General features: G+C 64.3%; 1 protein-coding gene across 2 annotated transcripts; it reads right to left on the bottom strand.

Moving 5' to 3' along the window:
• Positions 1 to 760: 760 nt before the first annotated feature.
• Positions 761 to 9,027, bottom strand: CBX5 (chromobox 5). Of its 2 annotated transcripts, none has more exons than XM_071581808.1 (5): positions 8,889 to 9,027; positions 5,370 to 5,525; positions 3,458 to 3,653; positions 2,805 to 2,902; positions 761 to 2,103 (listed from the first exon to the last, which is right to left on the bottom strand). In XM_071581808.1, exons 2-5 carry the CDS (start codon positions 5,504 to 5,506, stop codon positions 1,953 to 1,955), a joined length of 582 nt encoding a protein of 193 aa, XP_071437909.1. In that variant the 5' UTR covers positions 5,507 to 5,525; positions 8,889 to 9,027; the 3' UTR covers positions 761 to 1,952. The 2 variants fall into 2 exon arrangements, with proteins under 2 accessions (XP_071437909.1, XP_071437910.1); XM_071581809.1 differs by lacking the exon at positions 8,889 to 9,027 and adding an exon at positions 8,698 to 8,843.
• Positions 9,028 to 9,175: the final 148 nt, after the last annotated feature.

Here is a 9,175-nt window from a genome sequence, read left to right as displayed (position 1 = left end):
TTCTCCCCTGCGAGGGGCGGGGCCGGGCCGGGACTGGGCAGAGCGAGGGCGCCCCCTGGCGGCGCAGGGCCCAAACCGCCCCCCCCCCCCCCCCCCCAATGTCACCGCAGTGCCACCCCCCCCCGTGTCACCAACTACCCCCCGGCGGTGTCACCGAAGTGTCCCCAAACGCCCCCCGGGACCCCCCTGCTCCATCTAAAGGGCTTCCCCCCAGGGACCCCCCCCAACGGCCACCGCCGCTGTCCCCAAGTCACTGTCACAGACCCCCCCCCGGCCCGTGTCCCTCCCCTGTCCCCGTGTCCCTCCTTTCTGTCACTCTGTCCCCATGTCACCCGTTCCCCCCCCTTGTGTCCCCCCCATGTCTCGCTGTCCCCGCTTTGACCCCCCCGGCCCTGCAGCGCCGCGTCACCACCACCAGGTGGCCCCCGAGGGACCCCCGAGAGCAGCAGTGACACAGACGGGACCCTGCACTGGGCGAACTGGGCCAGACTGGGGACACTGGGGTGGCGGGAGGGGGTCACAAAGGGATTGGGGGGGGAGCTGGGGGGGGAGAAGTGGAATTTTGGAGGGTCTGGGAGGAGTCAGAGGGCCTGGGAAAGTTTAGGGGGGGTCACAAAAGGTTTGGGGGGGAGGTCTGAGGTGGGTTTGGGTGGTCAGAAAGGGATTTTGGGGGGGCTTAGGGGAGGACTTTGGGGGCTCCCAAACCATCCTGGGCCACACTGGGGGGTTCCCATTTGCCCCCCCCATCCAAAGCAGCAGCTCCTGAAAAGTGACCGTTTATTGGAAGCAAATACTGGGGGGGTGGAAAGAACACGGGGGGGACACGGGGGGGACAACACGGGGACACCCCAGGGGGTCCCCACCTAGAAACACTGACTTTAGAAAAACACCAAACCCCCCAACCCCATCCTGAGGGAAGGGGGTGCTGTAACAGTGGGGACCCCCCCCTTTAGCCCCCCCAGAGAGGAGGGACCCCCCTTTAGGGCAGCACCTCCCCTTGTCCCCAAGGAGGGGCTGTGGGGCAGGGGCCACACACAGAGCGGCCCTTGGGGACACACAGAGTGGCCCTTGGGGACAGAGCGGCCCTTGGGGACACACAGAGTGGCCCTTGGGGACAGAGCGGCCCTGGGGACACACAGAGTGGCCCTGGGGACACACAGAGTGGCCCTTGGGGACAGAGCGGCCCTGGGGACACACAGAGTGGCCCTTGGGGACACACAGAGCGGCCCTGGGGACACACAGAGTGGCCCTTGGGGACACAGCGGCCCTTGGGGACACACAGAGTGGCCCTTGGGGACAGAGCGGCCCTGGGGACACACAGTGGCCCTTGGGGACACACAGAGTGGCCCTGGGGACACACAGAGTGGCCCTGGGGACAGAGCGGCCCTTGGGGACACACAGAGTGGCCATGGGGACACACAGAGTGGCCCTTGGGACACACAGAGCGGCCCTTGGGGACACACAGAGTGGCCCTGGGGACACACAGAGCGGCCCTGGGGACACACAGAGTGGCCCTGGGGACAGAGCGGCCCTTGGGGACACACAGAGTGGCCCTTGGGACACACACAGTGGCCCTTGGGGACACACAGAGCGGCCCTGGGGACACACAGGGCGGCCCTGGGGACACACAGGGCGGCCCTGGGGACACACAGGGCGGCCCTGGGGACACTCAGGGCGGCCCTGGGGACACACAGAGTGGCCCTGGGGACAGAGCGGCCCTTGGGGACACACAGAGTGGCCCTGGGGACACACAGAGTGGCCCTGGGGACAGAGCGGCCCTTGGGGACACACAGAGTGGCCATGGGGACACACAGAGTGGCCCTTGGGACACACAGAGCGGCCCTTGGGGACACACAGAGTGGCCCTGGGGACACACAGAGCGGCCCTGGGGACACTCAGGGCGGCCCTGGGGACACTGGGGGGCTGTGGGGGGCTATGTACAGGGGGGGGGCTTAGCTGCGGGGGGGGTCCCGCTCCTTGGGCTCGGGCTCCTCGGGGTACGCGTGCCACGTCAGCCGCTCCTCGTAGAACGCGATGACGATCTGGGGACACTTGAGATTGGCCTCCTTTGCCAGCACCAGGTCGGCCTCGTCTGTGTCCTTCCTGGGGGGCACCAGGAGGAGGGAAATGGGGGGCACCGAGGGGAAGGGGGCACAGAGGGAAAGGGGGCACAGAGGGGAAGGGGGCACAGAGGGGAAGGGGGCACAGAGGGAAATGGGGGGCACCGAGGGAAAGGGGGCACAGAGGGGAAAGGGGCATAGAGGGGAAGGGGAAGGGGACAGAGGGAAAGGGGGAGGGACAGAGGGGAAGGGGGAGGGACAGAGGGGAAGGGGGAGGGACAGAGGGAAAGGGGGGGGGATAGAGGGAAAGAGGGCACAAAGGGAAAGGGGGCACAGAGGGAAGGTGGGGGGACAGAGGGAAAGGGGGGGGGACAGAGGGAGAGGGGGCACAAAGGGAAAGGGGGGGACAGAGATGGGGGCACAGAGAGAAATGGAGGGTCAGAGGTAAGTGGGGGGGGGTCAGAGGGAAAGGGGGCACAGAGGGAAATAGGGGGGACAGAGATGGGGGGGACAGAGATAAACGGGGGGGAGCAGAGATAAATGGAGGGGACAGAGATGGGGGGACAGAGATAAAGGGGGGGGGACACAGAGGGAAAGGGGGCACGGAGATAAAGAGGGGACAAAGATGGGGGGCACAGAGGTAATGGGGGAGGCACAGGCACAAAGTGGGGCTGGAAGGGGACACAGACACAAGGAGGGGGGTCAGGGGCACCCATGGGTGGGGGACATGCAGGGTGGCCTCACCACTTCATGAGGAACATGAGGTCCCCACAGGAGTCGGTGGCCCCGATGATCTTCTCGGGCTCCAGCCCCCGCTCGAACCCGCGGGCGATGTCGTTGCTCTGGGGTTTGGGGGGAATGGGGTGTTTGGGGGTACAGGGGGGGTTTGGGGGTGCGAGGGGGCAGGGAAGGGGGCACAGCCCCGCGTTGTAGTGGTTGGAGGTCACAGGGTTGGGGACATGCTGCCCAGTCTGGTGCCAGTCCCCAGTGTGGTGGCACAGCAGGAGTGTCCCCATCCCTGGGCAACTGTGTCCATCCCTGTCCCCATGTCCCCAGCCCTGTGTCCCCAGTCCCACGTCCCCAGCCCCACATCCCCATCCCTGTGTCCCCATTTGCTCCCCATGTCCCCAGCCTCATGTCCCCATCCCCATGTTCTCATCCCAGTCCCCAGCTCCATGTCCCCAGTCCCACATCCCCATCCCTGTGTCCCCAGGCCCACATCCCCAGCCCCATGTCCCCACCCCTGTGTCCCCACCCCTGTGTCCCCATCCCTGTGTCCCCAGGCCCACATCCCCAGCCCCATGTCCCCACCCCTGTGTCCCCATCCCCATGTCCCCACCCCTGTGTCCCCAGCCCCACGTCCCCATGCCCTCCCCCTGTCCCTGTCCCCTCCTCACCTCCCTCTTCTTCTTGGCCCTGCCGTCGTCGCTGCCGCTGCCGTTGCCGGGCAGCCCCTTCCTCTTGGCGCCCTCGGGGCGCTCCCGGGGCCGTGTCCCCGTGTCCCCGTCCCTCATCCTGCGGTCCTTGCGCAGGAACTGCGAGATCAGCTCGGGGCAGTCCAGGTTCTTCTCGGGCTCCCACGTGTTGTGTTCCCTGGCACAGTGCGGGGTCACCCGGGGGGCACCTTGTGGCACCCCAGAGTCCCCCCGGGGTCCCCGTGTCCCCCTGCCCTGGCACTGGGTCCCTGTCACACCCTGGGGTCACCCGGGGGGCACCTTGTGGCACCCCAGAGTCCCCCCGGGATCCCCGTGTCCCCCTGCCCTGGCACTGGGTCCCTGTCACACCCTGGGGTCAGCCGGGGGGCACCTTGTGGCACCCCAGAGTCCCCCCGGGGTCCCCCTGCCCTGGGATTGTGTCCCTGTCACACCCTGGGGTCACCTGGGGGGCACTGCCTCCGCCCCTCAAGTTCTGTGTCCCCTGTCCCCATGTCCCTGTCTTTTGTCCCCTGTCCCCACTGTCCCTGTCCCACACTGGGGTCCCTGCAGTGTCCCCACCCCTGTTCCCTGTCCCACATGTCCCCAATGTCACTCACTCAGCACTTGAGCAGGTACTCAGGCTGTTGCCCCCATCTTGGTGTCCCTGTCTCCAGGTGTGTCCCCAGTCCCAGGCGTGTCCCCAGGCATGTCCCCTGTCCCAGGTGTGTCCCCAGGCGTGTCCCCAGGTGTCACTCACTCGGAGAAGCCCTTCCACTTGAGCAGGTACTTGGCCCGGCTCCTCACCCCAGTGCTGTGTCCCCTGTCCTGGGTGTGTCCCCAGGCGTGTCCCCTGTCCCAGGTGTGTCCCCAGGCGTGTCCCCTGTCCCAGGCGTGTCCCCCTGTCCCAGGTGTGTCCCCAGGCGTGTCCCCTGTCCCCAGGTGTCACTCACTCAGAGAAGCTCTTCCACTTGAGCAGGTACTCGGCCTGGCCCCTCACCCCAGTGCTGTGTCCCCTGTCCCCAGGTGTGTCCCCAGTTGTCCCCCTGTCCCAGGCGTGTCCCCAGGTGTGTCCCCTGTCCCAGGTGTGTCCCCAGGCGTGTCCCCTGTCCCAGGTGTGTCCCCAGGTGTGTCCCCTGTCCCCAGGTGTGTCCCCAGATGTCACTCACTCAGAGAAGCCCTTCCACTTGAGCAGGTACTCGGCCTGGCCCCTCACCCCCAGTGCTGTGTCCCCTGTCCCAGGTGTGTCCCCAGGCGTGTCCCCAGGTGTGTCCCCAGTCCCAGGTGTGTCCCCAGACGTGTCCCCTGTCCCAGGGGTGTCCCCAGGTGTGTCCCCAGATGTCACTCACTCAGAGAAGCCCTTCCACTTGAGCAGGTACTCAGCCTGGCCCCTCACTCCCAGTGCTGTGTCCCCTGTCCCCAGGTGTGTCCCCTGTCCCGGGTGTGTCCCCAGGCGTGTCCCCTGTCCCAGGTGTGTCCCCAGGCGTGTCCCCTGTCCCAGGCGTGTCCCCCTGTCCCAGGTGTGTCCCCAGGCATGTCCCCTGTCCCCAGGTGTGTCCCCAGGTGTCACTCACTCAGAGAAGCCCTTCCACTTGAGCAGGTACTCGGCCTGGCCCCTCACCCCAGTGCTGTGTCCCCTGTCCCGGGTGTGTCCCCAGGCGTGTCCCCTGTCCCAGGTGTGTCCCCAGGTGTCACTCACTCAGAGAAGCCCTTCCACTTGAGCAGGTACTCAGCCTGGCCCCTCACCCCCAGTGCTGTGTCCCCTGTCCCGGGTGTGTCCCCAGGTGTGTCCCCTGTCCTGGGTGTGTCCCCAGGTGTGTCCCCTGTCCCAGGTGTGTCCCCAGGCGTGTCCCCTGTCCCAGGGGTGTCCCCAGGTGTGTCCCCAGGTGTCACTCACTCAGAGAAGCCCTTCCACTTGAGCAGGTACTCGGCCTGGCCCCTCACCACGCGCCGATCCAGCACCTTTTCCACCACATATTCCTCCTCGTCTCCCGAGGACGAGCTGTCGGCTGCCCGCCGGCTCCTCCTGCCCATAGCGCAGCGCCCGCGGCTCCTGCGGGCACGGACCCTCAGGGGGGCACGGGACCCCCGGGGGGGCACGGGGACCCTCAGGGGGGCACGGGATCCCCAAATGGGGCACGGACCCTCAGGGGGGCACAGACCCTCAGGGGGGCACAGGGACCCCCAAACGGGGCACGGACCCTCAGGGGGGCACGGGACCCCCGGGGGGGCACGGGGACCCCAAACGGGCACCTGGGACCCCAAATGGGGCACCTGGAACCCCAAATGGGCACCTGGGACCCCAAAATGGGCACCTGGAACCCCAAATGGGGCACCTGAGACCCCCAAATGAGCACCTGGGACCCCAAATGGGCACCTGGGAGCCCAAATGGGGCACCTGGAACCCCAAATGGGGCACCTGAGACCCCCAAATGGGCACCTGGGACCCCAATAGGGCATCTGGGACCCCAAAATGGGCACCTGGAACCCCAAATGGGGCACCTGAGACCTCTAAATGGGCACCTGGGACCCCAAATGGGCACCTGGGACCCCCAAATGGGGCACAGGACCCTCGGGGGGGCACCTGAGACCCCCCAAACGGGAAACCCGGGACCCCAAATGGGCACATGGGACCCCCAAATGGGCACCTGGGACCCCCAATAGGGCATTTGAGACCCCTAAATGGGCACCTGGGACCCCAAATGGGCACCTGGGACCCCCAAACAGGCACCTGGGACCCCAAACGGGCACATGGGACCCCCAAATGGGGCACAGAACCCTCGGGTGGGCACCTGAGACCCCCAAATGGGAAACCCGGGACCCCAAACGGGCACATGGGACCCCCAAATGGGCACCTGGGACCCCAAATGGGCACCTGGGACCCCAAACGGGCACATGGGACCCCCAAATGGGGCACAGGATCCTCGGGGGGGCGCACCTGAGACCCCCAAATGGGCACCTGGGACCCCAAAAGGGCACTTGGGACCCCCAAATGGGCACTTGGAACACCAAATGGGCACTTGGGACCCCCAAACGGGCACTTGGGACCCCCAAAAAGGCACCTGGGACCCCTAAATGGGCACCTGGGACCCCAAATGGGCACTTGGGACCCCAAATGGGTGAGGGAATTCCTGAGGGAATTGGAATTAACAGGTCTGGAAAGGGGGAATTTGGGATAAACCCCCTAAAAAAGGAGGGTTTGGGAACAGGGAAATGGCAAAAATGGGGAGAGGGAAAGGGAATTTGGGATAAAAAGCCAAAATTCCAGGAGAATTAGGCAGGAAAATACACAATTTGGGCTAAAACCCCCCAAAAATGAGGATTTAGGTACAAAGAAATGGAATTTGGGATAAAAGCCCAAAAAGTGGGGAGGGATTTGGGGACACAAAAATGGGATTTGGGTTAAAAGCTTAAAAATGGGAGGGGAAAAAAAGGGGTTAAAATAAAACGGGTTTTAAGGCAAAAAGTCCCAGTTTGGGTGTTCCCAAATCTTGGATTTGGGTCGTTTCTTTTTTTTTAAAAAAAAAATTCAGCCTTAAAAAACAGGATGGAGCCCAAAATTCCTCATTCTCCACATTCCTGGGGCATCTCCCGAGGGATTCCAGGCAGGAATTCCCAGCAACGGATTTGGGCGGGAACGGGAAGTTTGGGGAGGAAAAAAGGGGCAGTTTGGGGTAAAAAAGGGGATTTTGGGGTAAAAAAGGGGCAGTTTGGGGTTAAAAGGGGCAATTTCGGGTAAAAAAGGGGCAGTTTGGGCTAAAAAAGGGGCATTTTGGGGTAAAAAAGGGGCAGTTTGGGCTAAAAAAGGGGCAGTTTGGGCTAAAAAAGGGGCAGTTTGGGGGAAAAAAGGGGCATTTGGGGGTAAAAAAGGGGCATTTGGGGGTAAAAAAGGGGCAGTTTGGGGTAAAAAAGGGGCATTTTGGGGTAAAAAAGGGGCAGTTTCGGGTAAAAAAGGGGCATTTTGGGGTAAAAAAGGGGCATTTGGGGGTAAAAAAGGGGATTTTGGGGTAAAAAAGGGGCAGTTTGGGGTTAAAAAGGGGCATTTGTGGGTAAAAAAGGGGCAGTTTGGGCTAAAAAAGGGGCATTTGGGGGTAAAAAAGGGGCATTTGTGGGTAAAAAAGGGGCAGTTTGGGGTAAAAAAGGGGCAGTTTGAGGTTAAAAAAAGGGGCAGTTTGGGGTAAAAAAAGGTGAATTTCGGGTGAAAAAGGGGCAGGTTTGGGTGTGAAAAGGGCAGTTTTGGGTTTAAAAAAATGCAGATTTTGAGTGAAAAAGAGGCGGGTTTGGGTGGAAAAAGGCGGATTTTGGATAGAAACCCGCGGATTTGGGTTGGAAAAGGAGGATTTTGGTTGGAAAAAGGAGGATTTTGGTTGAAAAAAATGCGGATTTTGGCTGGAAAAAGGCGGATTTTGGTTGGAAAAAGGCGGATTTTGGTTGAAAAAGGGGGATTTGGGGTGGAAAAAGGCGGATTTTGGTTGGAAAAAGGCGGATTTTGGCGGAAAAGGCGGGATTTGGGCAGGGCCCCTCCCGGCCCGGGAATCCTGAGGGAACAAAGAGAAGGAGCCGCCGCGAGGCCGAAGCGCCGCTCGGAGGCCAAACCCGGCGGCTCTGAGGGAAAACCCGCCGGTTTCGGGGAAAAAGAGGCTGTTCTGAGGCCAAAAAATCAGTTTTAAGGCAAAAAGAAAAAAAAATCAGTTTTGCAAAAAAAAATTAAATCAGTTTTGAGGCAAAACCCGCCGGTTTGGGGTAAGAACGCGGCGTTTTGAGGGGAACTGGAGGCGTTTTGAGGGGAATTGGTGGCGTTTTGGGGCGAAAAGCGGCGCTTTAAGGGGTTTAAGATTTGAGGGGTCCGGGGGGGGCCCTGAGGGGAGTCCCGGCCCGGGGGCGGGGCCAAGAGCGCGCCCCCGCACGCCATTGGCCAGCGCCGCCGCGCGCGCCGCCGCTGATTGGCCGAGCGCCCTGCCGCTCGCCACCGCCCCGCCCCGCGGCCATTGGCCGGCGCGGCCGCCACTCCGCGAGTCGCCCCGCCCCTTCGCCGCCGCTATTGGTCAACACAGCCGTCACTCCGAGCGCGGCTCCGCCCCCACCCAGACCTTATTGGCTGGCGCGGCCGTCACTCCGAGAGCCGCCGCGCCGCCATTGGCCGCCGCGCCTGCCCATCACCGCGCCAGGCCCCGCCTCCGCGCTACCGCCCATTCATCCGCCGCCGCCGCGGCCGCCGCCGGTACCTGCGCTGGGAGCGGCTCCGGCGCCGGCCCGTCCGCCGCGGTCTGGCCGCCCCTGCCAGGAGCCGCCGCCGCTCCGCGCTCCGCCCGCCAAAACCGCCCGCAGCGCGCAGGCGCCGCCGGCCTCGCTCCCGCGCATGCGCCCGCCCCCCTCCTCCTCCCCTCAACTCCCCGCGGGCGCTGCGCAGGCGCACCTTGAGGCGGGCGGGCGGCCGGCCCGTGCTCGCCGCCGCCGGGGCCCCGCGGCCTCCCCGCCGCCGCCGCCGCCGCCGCTGCTGCTCCCGCCGCGCTCTCCGCGCCGCGCTGGGCCCGCCGCCGGCCCGCGCTGGAGCGACAGCCCCGCCGGCCAATCAGCGCGGCCCGCCCGCGCGCCGAGCCAATCAGCGCGGTCCGGGGGGCGGGCCCTTCTCGGATCCAACCAATGGGAGCGCCACCCAGAGGAGTCTCCGGGCCGGAGCGGGAAAAGCAGAGCGGGGCGTGG

Source organism: Pithys albifrons, unplaced genomic scaffold (assembly GCF_047495875.1).
Source record: "Pithys albifrons albifrons isolate INPA30051 unplaced genomic scaffold, PitAlb_v1 scaffold_42, whole genome shotgun sequence".
NCBI classification, from domain to species: domain Eukaryota; kingdom Metazoa; phylum Chordata; class Aves; order Passeriformes; family Thamnophilidae; genus Pithys; species Pithys albifrons.
This window is presented reverse-complemented; position numbering and strand designations above follow the sequence as displayed.

What these genes read in the sequence shown, in the direction of transcription:
- CBX5 (XM_071581808.1), bottom strand. Translation starts at nt 5,506, where the DNA reads ATGGGCAGGAGGAGCCGGCGGGCAGCCGACAGCTCGTCCTCGGGAGAC. An exon ending in AAGTGGAAGGGCTTCTCTGA is followed by an intron (nt 3,654 to 5,369) that starts GTGAGTGACACC and finishes GCACTGTGCCAG; the next exon opens with GGAACACAACACGTGGGAGC. An exon ending in GGGCCAAGAAGAAGAGGGAG is followed by an intron (nt 2,903 to 3,457) that starts GTGAGGAGGGGA and finishes CCCAAACCCCAG; the next exon opens with AGCAACGACATCGCCCGCGG.